The following is a 14,581-nucleotide window of genomic DNA, read 5'->3' on the forward strand; positions in this document are numbered from 1 at the left end:
ATTATTTCTGTTTCAGGTCCATTGGCATTGCATGGTTTGGTCACAATTTTATTAAGGCATTCAATTGTGCATATCAATTCATCAGAAATATTAGGCCTAACATTTTGTGGGTGGGTTCATAACTTCTTTCAATCAAAATAATAAAACAAAATAATTGCATTCATTATTTCACTTTATAAACAATTCAACACTATTTTATTTTTAAAGTAATATTTGTCCTGGGCTTATTATTTAAGTTCGGTTAGTTAAAAATAGGGCAAAATAAATAGACCTACAAACTGCATGACCTACAACTTTTTACATATATGAGTGTAAGTGATGCACCCCACCCCTCCCCTCTCATCCACCAGAAAATACAAGTACTGAACAGGTCAAGTGGGGTGAATCTAGGCTCACTTGACACTATTCATTTTTTTAAATTTTTGCCAGAGTTAATACACGAAGTTCATGGACGGGTAAGACCACAGATTTATCGCTAGTACATTTCAATTACACCTGTCGAATCGATAAAATATCGAGTCAAATAAATCACTGATTGTAAGAGCTTTGTCGGGGTCACAAACACAATTACGTACTGACACACTTACCAACAACAACCAGCCATTCCTATTCTTGACATAAAACAACTCGTGATCATTATTATGATCGTCACCCCTGACCTCTGAACCGGAAGTGAAACAACGCTTCACGGAATTCGCCGAAAGCCGTCTCCTCGCAGGTAATGTTGAAAGGCCATATTGTCTTAAAATTTTAAATCAGAGCCATCCTTATTTAATTTTAACATATGTGTAATGTACAAAAGTATTAATCAATCGTGTATTATCATCAGATGGGCTTCCAACTTATAGTTCTATGTTATATAGGGGACAGAGCTTGGGAACAAGCCTCTATTTGGTCCTTACTAGGACTCTACTTCGACTTTTCACGTTGAGATGAACGTTCAGAAAGGGAAAACTTCCGCATCACCCCCAGTTCAAATAGCCCAGACACAAGCCAGAAACATAGCGTATCCTTTTTAAAGAATAATAATAATCCAGAAATATGTTATTTACTCACCTAGACGCACGTAGACAGAAGTATTGTGACCCCCTATGCTAGAATTTGTGATAACGACATGCCATTTTGTCGTGCTATCATCACCCCGGCGAAGACAGATGGTACGATCACCACATTTTACTTCAACATATTTTTATGGATTTTTGCATTTGTGGAATGTTTACTCAAGTGTTTTATTATGCAATTGTGTAGTTCTGTGTGGTGAATTTAGTGAAATAAGGAAGTGGAAAATGTAGGCGGGGTCGGGTCATACTTTCCATGCCGGCAATGCATGGTATTTTCAAATGACACGTGAGTTAACATGTCGTAACATAATCGACGAAGCGTATCAATGTTCCAAATTGCACGAGACTCCCCAGTTCTTGGAATCTAATCTATTGTTTACACAGTCTATTATTATGGTTATGAGGTCATTGTCGGGAAAATTAAAGGGAGTAGATCTAGGCCTACTAAATGGGTTTCATTTATTGTAACCGTTTATAATTTTAAACGTTTTTGGCTGATAGCCAGGTAAACAAGGGAAATTATTAAATATCAACTACACGTAGGCTATTATTCATTGGTTATGAAAATAATTCATATGAATTCCAATTAATAAAATCCTAATTTCAAATTTGCATGACGAAAATTTTTAGTGAATTTGTCACCAAGTAATTTTAATAAAGAAAACAGTGAATACTGAATCCACAGATTTGTGTTATTTTTGGCCACAAAAGGCCTATGACTCAACACTTATTTATATCTCTGATAAACTTTTATTTTCTTTGTTCTTTGATATTATTAAATCAGAGGCTTATTTTATAATTTATTAGGCTGTATATGATTAACAACTCAAAATATTTTTCATCATAAATACCTAGAAAAGTGGGACAAATATTGAATTTTTACGTGGTTTCTTCACTCTAAAGCTATGAAACAATGAAAGTGTACGTTTTTGAATGACAAGTTAGTAGATGAATCTAAACATTGACTAAAATATGTTTGTGGTTTAAACTTTAACTTTAAGAAGGCAGTGGTCATCGATTACTTTTATTTGGACAAAATCAATATCTAATTTATCCACAGCCAAAAAGGAACTCTAATTAACATTTAAGAAATCAAGATCAAAATATCAACGGTTGTTGCTCTTGCTTGAATTAAATATAGGCCCATCAAAACATTTACTGATAGATAAGATAGGCATGTACATATTACATGTTTGCGTACATGTAGATTGGCAGATGGACTGACGTTGAAGATTTTTAGTTGATCATTTCTGTGTAAATATTGAATGGAATTGAAGAATTTTTTGTATTGATATTCTTTCTTGAGATGCATCTTCTTTGATAATATTGTAGTTTACAAATGACGTGAGAATATATGTTTAATATTATAGTGTCCAAACTTCAAAAATAATCACTAAATTTGTTACATTTTTGTTTAGTTTGATATTTGATTCCTTAATCCATTATTTTAGTGGACCACAAAGAGGACAGACACCACCTACAAGTAAGTTATAATACAATAAATTTGCATTCATATTTATAAATTACTGTTTGACCTACATGTAGTGGTGGGAGACAGGAAATGCCTCACATCTAAGTTACCATACATACAGTAGTTTTATTGATAAACAGTGATGAAGATGAATAAACCAACTCTTATTCAATTACAAGTCTGTTTTTGTACTACTGCTGTGTGGGGATTTTTAAATATCTTTTATTTTATTATTGACCTGGGCCCTGTTTCACGAAATCTTAACTAAAAATAAAATCCAAATTTTAGTAGATACTTAAATTCTGATTGGCTAAGCACTTAAATCAACCCAATATTATCCAATCAAATTATTAAAATTTGGATTTTATCTTAGTTAAAATTTCGTGAAACAGGCCCCTGGAGTAGCCTTAGTTGTTGGTCTACTAACCTGTCAAACACGGCCAATGTCTAGTAGTCGAGATCGGGGAAAAAACGTACATCTGATGTAATCTAGAACTCGGTTGGCCAAAAGGAACGACACGCGGGACTGATCATTGACCCGTAATGCTTATAATCGCACTGTAGGTGATTAATATTTGGGATAAATGAACTAATCATGTGGTTAAACATGGCCACATATCTTATATCATTTCTGTAGACTCACGATCGCAAAATAATAATTGAAATATAAATACCACTTTGTTAGTCTTGAAAATGAAATGAAATGGGGTTAAACGTCCTACTGTTTTGCTCCGAACTGGGCTAATGAAGACGGGCATACGCCATACAGTGTGCTATGAGGGAAATTTTGCCTGGACAGCGGCACTACGGCCTACTCTTATATCAAATTCCAACTGTCAAGGGATCTCTTACGTGCACGCCAATGTGTGCATGGGATCTCGGTTTTTGGTCTCATCCGAATGACTAGACAGCTGTCCTTGTCAGGCCCTCAGTCCTGCAACACTGACAAGGGGGAACCACGCCGGAAAGTCTTGATGAACTTTGTCGGGCAATGCAGGGATCGAACACCCGACCTCCAGGCTAGCGAGCCAGCGTCTTAGCCACTGTGATCCCCTGTTAGTCTAGAAATACTGACATAGTTTATGCTCTCTCTCTCTCTCTCTCTCTCTCTCTCTCTCCCTCTCTCTCTCTCTCATATATATACAAAATGCACCTTTGTATGTAAGTAGTTTTAGCTGATGTCCTTGTAATATGGGAAAGGATTAGTGCTGATACCTGAACCTGTTAGTTGAACCAAGCTTGTTTATACCATCTCAGCTAAAATGGAGGCCTATCCTGTTTTCTTGCTTTTATGAAATGGCCAGCTCTTGTTTAAAAAAAAAAAGAGTTGTCATAAATTAAATGAACACATTGACCCGTTTTTCAGCCTTTAACTATGTTTACATTAAATGTGGGCCTTGTCCTTCTAACCGAGATGTCGGGTTTCCAAGACCAGTCTACTTCCCTTATAAATACTCCTTTATAAATAGAATGACATCACCCGACCCGCAACAAGGGTCAATCCCTTTCATGTAAACCAACCCTTAAATTTATATTTGTACTTTTCACAGTAAATTTGTTTACGTTAAACTGATTTTATTTTTATTTATTTTACAGGAGGTGATTACAACAACATAGTGGATTCTCAAGGAAATTATTTACAGGTAGGTTCAACTTAGACAGGTGTAAATTCCTCGTACCCATACACTGGTGTAAACTCCTCGTACCCATACACTGGTGTAAACTCCTCCTACCCATACACAGGTGTAAACTCCTCGTACCCATACACAGGTGTAAACTCCTCGTACCCATACACAGGTGTAAACTTCTTGTACAGTACCCATACACAGGTGTAAGCTCTTCATACCTTTCGTACCTATTCACAGGTGAAAACTTGTTTGGTTTATATCCAGTTTGAATGAAACTCAACTGTTCCCTTCCATTACGATGTAACATGATTTACTTCCTCATGATTCGTGTATTGAATTACGAGATGTTGAATCGATTTATCTCAATTGTTTTTTTGTTTGTTTTTTTTTTTCACTTCAGTAAGTAACCCGTCACTTTTAAATATCCACGTCAGACATAATCCATGGATACATGTACACTAATACTTTTAGATTGTGTGGGTCCTTATTTTGATCCACATCAATTTCGTGATCTCAAACAATTTTATTTTTTCGACATCGGCAAGACCAAAAATATCAATTTTATTCATTTAACCTGTTGCTTTCTTGGTAAATATTGACCTGGTTATGAATCATTATGCGAATCATATCGTAGTACCTGAATCGTTATACATGTCGTATCGAAACAGCAGTGGTAATACCCAGCACTATTATGAACTAGACAATTTAAGTCTTGTCATTTGAGTCAAATGGGGGGGGGGGGTGGATGGCCGAATGGTTAGCACCCATGCGCTGAATCATATGGTCTGTCATTGAGTCAACTGGTGGGGTTTCGATTCCCCGGTTGTACGTGACAAAGAATAGGGTCACCTGTCCAACCTTGTGGGTTTTCTCCGGGTCCTCCCGCTGCTAAAGACCCCTAAGCGAATGAATGAAATAAAATTGAATCGTATGTTAGTCCCGAAATGATCTAGATTGTGTCGAGTGGACGTTAAACCCCATTTCTCTCTTTTTGAGTCAAATAGGATTTCAATCCCGAGCTTGTACATGACTAGAAGTAGGGGTCGCCTGCCTAACCATGTGGGTTCTCTGAATCCTCAGGTTTCCTCACTCCTGATAACTAACACGCAAAAGAATTACTGATTTATTTACCATATGATAGTCCCCACATGACCTAGTTTGAAGTCCATGTTAAATCCCATTTCTCTTAAAGGCAAAATGATGACTGAAGTTATCCCTGTCTTATATTTAATGATGACAGATGAATTCCTCGTTACTGATATTGCCTCGACAATTCTTTTTAATAGAGTTGAACATTTTGTATACGAACTATTCCCAGCCCAGTCTGATTAAAACACAGATCCTATTTCGTTTCGTTTCTTACAGTTCAAAATTTCGTTTTGCTTGTTTTTACTGCACTAGGATCTGGAAGAGTCGTTATACAAACCGCATTCTGGTTGATGTAAGGGATTAGCCAATGAAATGGGTCTGTTGTGGCGAGTTCAAAGCTGATTTGTTAATCAAATGGTTGACATCGGGTCAAAAGCTATAGGGGCCATGGGATATAAATGAAATGGGGTTTAACTTCCTACTTGTCTGCTCCATCTGGGCTGATGTAGACGGGCATACGCCATAATATACTATGAGGGAAATTATGCCAGGACAGTGTGCTACGGCCGACTCTTACTTCAAATGTATACACAGGACCTCAGTTATTTGTCCCAGTAAGTAGCTGGCTCACTATCTAAGGTAGTTCCTTTAGAAACGGTCTCTTATTAGATAATGTCCGCTGACAGTTCCTATAGCTTCCTATATAGCTGCAATATGAAAATACCGCTCTTCCCCACCTCTGTTTTTAGGCTATTTAGGAACCCTTACCTTCTATTGTTCACCGTGATTTTTTTTATTTTTCGCAAAAGGAATCAATTTTCAACATATCTGACACAAATTATAAAAAATTCAACACTATTTGCAAGTAGAATCTCGGGATTAAATAAACATGCGGTCTGCGCATGTTCGAGTCTCATAATGGCTGATCAGTTCAAACGTATTTTGTGTAAGTTTTTAATTGCAAAATTCTATTTGAAAATAGTGTTGAATTATTATAGATATGTGTCAGCTGTGGCAAGAAATGATTCCTTTGGCAAACGAAGAAGAATCACGGTGAAAAATAGTCGATAAGGATTCAAAAATAGCCTTAGACCAGAGGTGGAGAAGAGCGGTATTTTACCGTATTTTCATATTGCAGCTATATAGGAAGTGATAGGAACTGTCAGTGGACATACCCGATTAGACAGTTCCCTAAGAAACTAAAAGGAACTATATCTAGGGAGGTGTTCAGATTCGATCCTCGGGATTATTCTGGCGTTTTTCGCTTGTCAGTGGTACAGGACGGAGTGTACATATTGGTATGTACATGTACGAAAAAGAACATTTGAAATCGGAGTGGACTGTAGTGCCACTCTATAGGCAAAATGTCTGTCATAGTCAGGTTGCAGCAGAAAACTTAAACCACATATAATTTTTATTTGACCATTATCGAGTCCATCTCGAGTATTTCGATCTCCGACTTCTACGTGATAAGTAGTAGTGTTTTCTTCTCTAGGTTGCCTCGGTTTCATCACATTCAAATAAATACCCCATACAATGTATCGTACATGAGCTTCCAGATGACCTACTTTGTCATAAAGGGACGTTAAACCTATTGCTGGGTATTACCACTCTGCAGGGCTTGCCACGAGCAAATTGGAGGCGAGTAGATGACTACTCACGCAAATATAGACTTGCGCGAGTGAGGCGAGTACATGTATTTACTCACGCAGAATGATGTGCGTGAGTAGCCATTTAAATTTCATGTGCCTAATGGCAATGCTCTTGTCACTTCGGTGGAATAAAGCAATTTCACACACAATGACAATGCATACTCTTTTATTTCCTTGGCAAAAAAAAATATCTGTAAATCGTCTTCCCATGACAAGAACGTTGCAAGAGAAACTGGGCTTCCCTTTGCCATCGTTGGCGTGCTGAGGGGATTCGGGTAAAGCTTAGAAAGGTAAAAGAACAGGCAAAACAATTTCAATCCCATCAGTTTGCAGAAAAGATGCGGGATCGAAAGAATTGCTATTAATAGAAACGACAACATCCGCTCAATGTTTGATTATCCAGACACGGCAAAGGACATCCGCTTAAAAACCGTCTGGCAGTACGCGTCTCAAAGTATTTTTAGTAACAACAATTCGCACTGGAAAGACACGCCGCGTGCGCAATAGTGCATCGATATGAAGGCATACAAATTGTTTACGGCTTTTTATATTACGATATTCAATTATTTCTGATTAAATTATTTTTTATATTTGCGCGAGTACTTAATCACTCACGTAAATTTGGTTTTACGCGAGCGTAGCGTGCGCGCGAGTAATTACTCGCGTCTCGTGGCAAGCCCTGCTCTGGGTCGGATGGACGAATGGTTAGCACATGTGCATTGTATCATAAAGTCTGTCATTGAGTCAACTGTCGTGGTTTCGATTCCTGGTTGTACATGACAAGGAATAGGGTTTTCTCCAAGTCCTCCGGTTTCCTCCCACTGCTAAAGCGAATTATTAAAATAAAATTGAACCATATGTTAGTCCCGAAATGACCTTGGTGTCAAGTGGTTGTTAAATCCCATCTCTCTCTCTCTCTCTCTCTCTCTCTGTATTGCCACTGTAGTAGGATACAATAGGTATTGCGATTCATGTGCTACGATTCATAACCCGGTATATATTTATGATGAAAACGGGATAAATGATAAATTGATATTTTTAGTCCTGCGGATGTCGAAGAAATAAAACTGTTTTGTATCATAATATTGGATGAAAATAAGGACCCCAAAAATTTAAGAGTGTGTACCAGTGATGGGATTTTGTCCGTATATTCCGGACTTGTCCGAATCTTGTTTCCAAACGCCCAAAATTGTCCGACCGGGAATATGCCCAATCAGAAATTAAGACATGGTGAATAATATTCAAAATTCCCAAATTACTGAGTGTATAACTACCCCTCAACCCCATTATCGTCGATAATACGCTGCATTTATTAGGTAATTAAGTGATCAACTTATTTATCGTGTTGTACCGTCTAATAATAAACCTACCTTGATTAACTACTTAATCTGCCTTGATTGACTGACTTAATCCTTTGTCGGACAATTCGTCAATCTAATCTTAAACAGAAGTCATTGCTTTCCCTTTGTCAGACTTTTCATCAATCCAAGAAGAGTGATTATAATTTTAATCCACCTGTTTACCTCGTGGTTTCTCAATTGTCGAGCATTTTAATCGCATCGATGTGAGCCGACAGCATGTATAAACTAATCATAGATGTCACATATCCTAAGAGTATATAACACACTAAATCAATGGACAGTCATTTTGTCTACGATATCTTTTACGTCTTTTAAGACTCAATATAGAAATTCTCATCCACAGTGGCACTTTCCCGTGATCTCGAGCGCCGCACGAAAATCGCTTACGATGAAGCTATGTGCCGTGAGTCACGTACGCCAAACGCTGCAGGAAGTTACGTCTTTTTACAAGTAGGTACGGATCGGCAAGCTTTCATTCTATCATATTATGAAAACATGTAATTTTATAGAAATATCACTGACATAAATTTGAATACCACAATTAAATATGAAAAATAGCGAGGTGTTCCCATTTTTATTACGCACAGATTTGAATATTTTTGTGACATTTTATTAAGAAGAAAAAGATGCTTATTCCGAAAGTTCTACATTCATTTGCTGCCGTATAAACGAAGACACGTAATTTTACAGGAATATTAGGCTTACTGTTGTGAATTTGATGCCGAAGCAGTGGACAGTCATTTTATTTGCCATATCTTTTACGTCTTTTAAGATCCATATAGAAATTCTCATCCACCGTACGGGAATTAAATATGAAAAATAACAAGGTTCACCTATTTTTATTACTACAAGAGTTGAATATTTTGTTGACACATGATTTTTAATTGTGGTATGAATACATCAGCTTAAATAACGATAAGAGTTATGCCCCTTTATTTTCGGTGAAATGTCCGACAGGAAAAATTTTGAAATCCCATCACTGGTGTGTACCTATGGATAGTAAGAGTGATAGGTTACTTGCTGAAGCGACAAAAATTCATAAAAGAACACGATACATCGATTCAACGTCTTGTGATTCAATATCCAAATCATAAGGTGAATCGCGATACATCGATTCCATGATATCGTGCCAGCACTAGTTAATCCCTATTTCTTTATCTCTTAATAATGGTGAAGGCAAAATGATGACTGAAGTTATCCCTGTCTTATATTTAATGATGACAGATGAATTCCTCGTTACTGATATTGCCTCGACAATTCTTTCTAATAGTGTTGAAAATTTTATATACGAACTAGTTCTAGCCCAGTCTGGTTAAAACACAGATCCTATTTCATTTTGTTTTTTTATTGTTCAAAATTTCGTTTCGCTTGTGTTTACTGCACTAGGATCTGGAAGAGTCGTTATACAAACCGCATTCTGGTTGATGTAAGGGATTAGCCAATGAAATGGGTCTGTGGCGATTTCAACACTAATTTTTTAATCAAATGGTTCACTACATCGGTTCAAAAGCCACTTGATGCGACACCCCACTTACACTATGACGGTTGATATCTTCAGATATAGGAGCCATGGGATATAAATGAAATGAGGTTTAATGTCCTACTTGTCTGTTCCATCGGGGTTGATGACGGGCATACGCCATAATATACTATGAGGGAAAACCTAGGGTTGACCTAGTTTATCATAAAGGGACATTAAACCTATTACTGGGTATTGCCACTCAGAGTTGGATGTCCGAATTGTTAGCGCGTGCGCGTTGTATCATACGGTCTGTCATTGCGTCAACTGACATGGTTTCGATTCCTGGTTGTACATGGCAAGATGTAGAGTCGCCTGTCCAACCTTGTGAGTTTTTTCCAGGTCCTCCGGTTAGGGTTGCAAAATTCCCGGGAATTTTCAAACAGGGTAAATTTCCCGGGAATTTTGGGAATTTTCAATTTGGTGTCATAAATTGAAACCTGTGTCACTAGTAATGAATTGCAAGTGACAGTAATATTTTAATAACTAAAAGATACAAAACATATTATCTTTCATGTCATATATACTAAAATCTAATAACTAATAATGAGATAGTTCTGTTAAATTGTTTATACACAGGTTACACATTCTATAATTATTGCCCAAAGTTAGGTAACTCTACCATTTCATCATTATCTTCAAAATTTATTATCTACATCATCATCGGTGGATAAAAGGGAGATTTCAGGTTCAGATGAATCCTCGTGAATATCTGAAATTTCTGTGCTGGAAGGATCGTTGTCAGCTTCGAAGAGTTTCAAATTAGATCTTATACAGACAAACTTTTCAACATGTTTATTTGTTAATCTGTTTCTAACTTTTGTATGAGTTGTACCAAACAGAGACAAAATGCGCTCTGATGCTGCTGATGAAGATGGTATTGCAAGAATTAATGAAGCTATACTCGAAACAGCTTCTGATGCACACAGTCTCATCCACCAAGTTGATGCAGAAATATATTTTGATGATGCCCAAATACTTTCTCCTTTCCACAATCCATCTTTTGACCGATATTTAGCCAATCTAACCATTATTTTGCCTTCATTAAGTATGTAGTGTGATGCAAGGGAACTAATGAATCCATATGCTTCATTAATTTCCATCTCACCAAGAGGTAAAGCATTTCGGTAACAGTTGGGATCTAGCATATAGGCAGAAGCATGAATAGGCTTAAGGCAAAATTGCTTTCTTTTTTGTAAAAATCCAAGTACGGACTTCTCTTCAGTTTTTGTAAGTGGGGATTGCTGGACATTTAGTTTATATAGATGAAAATGAAAGAGAAAATAGTTATAAAAATGTGATTTGAAAATTCCCAACACTGGCATTTTTTTGTATACCTTTGAGAGGAGAATTTACATAAATTTATCTCTTTAGTTTTACCATTTAGAACACAACTATTAAACATGGTTAAATAAGTTTTAATAGTTTATATAGATGAAAGTAAAAGAGAAAAGGGAAATTCCAGTAAATAATTATAATTTTAGTATTTTTCAGTTCTAAAAATAGATTTGAAAATTCCCAAAAAGTCTCACACCCTTTGCAGCCTACCACCGTTTTTCTCCCATTAAAAACCCCTACGTGCAAGGGAATTATTGAAAAAAAAGTTCAACAATATGTTAGTCTCGAAATGACCTAGTTGGTGTCAAGTGGCCATCTCTCTCTCTCTCTCTCTCTCTCTCTCTCTCTCTCTCCACTGTAGTCACAATACAATAGGATTTGGGATTCTTGTGCTATGATTCATAACCAGGTCAGTATTGACCAAGAAAACAGGATACATGATAGTTTAGTTTTGTCGATGTCGAAGAATTTAAACTGTTTTATATCATGATCTTGATGTGGATGAAAAATTGAAAATAAGGACCAAAACAATTTAAGAGTGTTTGTGTACCGATGGATAATTAATATGAGTGATAGCTTACTTGAAGCGACAAAAATTCATAAAAGAAAGAACACGATACATGATTCAACGTCTTGTGATTCAATATCCAAATCATAAGGTGAATCCTGATACATCGATTCCATGATATCGTGCCAGCACTAGTTGATCCCTATTTCTCTATCTCTTAATAATGGTGAAGGCAAAATGATGACTGAAGTTATCCCTGTCTTATATTTAATGATGACAGATGAATTCCTCGTTACTGATATTGCCTCGACCATGAATAAAATTACGTACAGGTATTAATATAAACTTTGAAAAATGGGACACTCGTTAGAATGTACGGGACTCAACTCGGATTCATATTTTACACAACTTGATTTTGCTCAGCAATTTATCCAGGCCTGGAAATACTGGTTTTAGATGTACCTGACAAAATGTCAGGCACTAATGAAATGATACCGGACATTTTCAACTTAGTGCAGGACTAATAATATTAAAGAAGACAAATCAGTGCCGGACAAAATGACAGGCACCGGAGGTTTTGTGTCTGAATCTGTGCCTGACATTGTCAGTGACGGGTGCCTTATTTCCAGACTTGAATTTATCGCCATGTAACAGTCAAACAAAACAATCTTGTTTTCTGATCTGTTTAAAAATCCACTAAATCGGACGAAAACTGCCAGACAAAATGGCCGCCCCTCTATACAAATAATGTAAACCTCTCCAGAGGTCACAATTTTGATCCGATTTTGATGAAACTTGAAAAGCATGTTTATAACCCAAAGATCTTGGTTACTATTAATATTCGCACATATCGGATCGTAACTTCCTGAATTATGGCCCTTGATGTTACGTAAAATCGCTTCTTGTTTAGCTTGTTTTCTATCCATCTCTTGAAAAATGTGAGCGTATTCTACCTGGCAGCTGCTCGTTATGTATGTTGTATATTGTCGTCGCCCACGCCTGTCCCGTCACCTATAATTGCCAAAGTTAATATTGAAGTGTTAATATCATCAGACAAAGAAGCTTGATTTTCCACGATGTCCGATAACTTGAACAGTTAACTTCGAATATCTTGTTTTCTCAGTTTTTAATGTCTTGTAAATTCTTTCATTACCTAATGATATCAACAAAAGAAATCTAGAACGACTGCAAGCTAAAAACGCGATTTTTCGTACAGTCAAGGGTCATAATTCAGTAAGTTAAGATCCTATATGCGCACATATCGAAAGGATCCAAGATCTTTGGATTATAAACATACTTTTTAAGTTTCATCAAAATCAGATGAAAATTGTGACCTCTAGAGTGTCCACAAGCTGAAAATATGATGTTTCATACAATCATGGACCATAACCCATGAAGTTACGGTCCGATACATGCCAATATCGAAAGGAACCAAGATCTTTCGGAGATCAACCTATATTTCAATTTTCGTTAAAATCGGATAAGAATTGTGACCTGTAGAGTGACCACAAACAAATTGTTCACGAACAGGTGCGACAACAATATGGGCGTATAAATATGTGACACCCTTGTAGGCTGCTGTTTGTGTATGTTTTGTTATTTGGCAAACTATACGTGCATGTACAGATCTAACTTTCTCGAGAGCTTATTTAATTTACAAACTTGGACAGTAGGATGTTAAACCCCATTTCATTTTACAAATTTGGTGCCACAATTTTTCAAAGACTTGCTGTGTTTATTATGATTATTCTCTTGGACAACTAATGGAAATCTGTGCCGATCTAATAAGTATGTTATATTTATAATTATCCCCATTTAATAATGGTGAATACAGGTCACAATTCTATGGAATACAATTACTGCTTTTTACTGAGCGACGTTTCGACTAGGCTTCTCTAGTCATTATCAAGCTATGATTACTAAATGCCATTGAAACAGTTTAATAATGGTGAAGGCAAAATGATGACAGAAGTTATCCCTGTCTTATATTTAATGATGACAGATGAATTCCTCGTTACTGATATTGCCTCAATCATTCTGTCTAATAAAATTACATAGAATTACTTGTTACCAAGATGATTTAAATTCAAGTGAAATCTGTATGTTTGTAACATTTTGTCATTTTTAAATCCAAAATATGTGAAAGAAAACCAGAAAAAATATTTAGTAGAATCAAAGTGAGAATAAAAAATAACCGTAAGGCCTTATTTCCAGATATATTGCAAGTCTGGAAAGAAGGCACCCGTCACTGACAATGTCGGGCACAGAACCTCTGGTGTCTGTCATTTGTCGGGCACTGATATTATTAATACATGTCCTGTCAGGAACTATTTCATTAGTGCCTGACATTTTGTCAGGTACATCTAAAACTGTTATTTCCAGGCCTGCATATACAGCGTACATGTTTCCCCTAACCCTAGGTATTTCCATGTGTACAGAAAATTACATTTAGCTAAAACAATACAGTTTGTAACCATTGAAGAAAGCTAGTTGAATCCTGCTCATAAAGCGTAAATTCTTTCACCTTAAGCTTGGTAAATATCACAATATGTACAATGTCGTCGGCACTCAAAATTAACCAAGATGAATCACAAAACCATGATGATATCTGAAGCTAGTATGTACTTTACATGTACATCAATATATATTGTTAATTTGGTAGCAAGATGATGAACTATAGTTATCCCTGTCTTATTTCTAATGATGACAGACAGAATTCCTCGTACTGATTTGCTACAGATAGATTCTAGAAACATTATTCACTTAATTCACAATGTGTTTTGGGGAGGGAGGAGGCTAAAAAGTATCTATATGTAGTCTATGATACCTCTTAGAAGGGAGGTAACCCGGGACATTGGAAGACGATAATATTGAGTGCCTGGTATCATTTTATCAATAGGATGATTAACCTCAATAATGAGTCAAGTCTTCTACTCAGACTTACAATTTAATTG

The 14,581-nt window shown here is 36.4% G+C and overlaps 1 protein-coding gene across 1 annotated transcript in view; it reads left to right on the top strand.

Moving 5' to 3' along the window:
- The first annotated feature begins 652 nt into the window (after positions 1-652).
- Positions 653-14,581, top strand: part of LOC126827803 (eukaryotic translation initiation factor 4 gamma 3) — a 59,505-nt gene continuing 45,576 nt past the window's right edge. Inside the window, exons 1-4 of the mRNA XM_050557354.1 lie at positions 653-718; positions 864-1,006; positions 2,513-2,544; positions 4,129-4,175. Of these exons, the coding sequence (XP_050413311.1) occupies positions 933-1,006; positions 2,513-2,544; positions 4,129-4,175 (153 nt within the window). The 5' untranslated portion in view covers positions 653-718; positions 864-932. The remainder of the gene's footprint in view (positions 719-863; positions 1,007-2,512; positions 2,545-4,128; positions 4,176-14,581) is intronic.

This window comes from Patella vulgata, chromosome 7, assembly GCF_932274485.2.
Source record: "Patella vulgata chromosome 7, xgPatVulg1.2, whole genome shotgun sequence".
In the NCBI taxonomy this organism is placed as follows: domain Eukaryota; kingdom Metazoa; phylum Mollusca; class Gastropoda; family Patellidae; genus Patella; species Patella vulgata.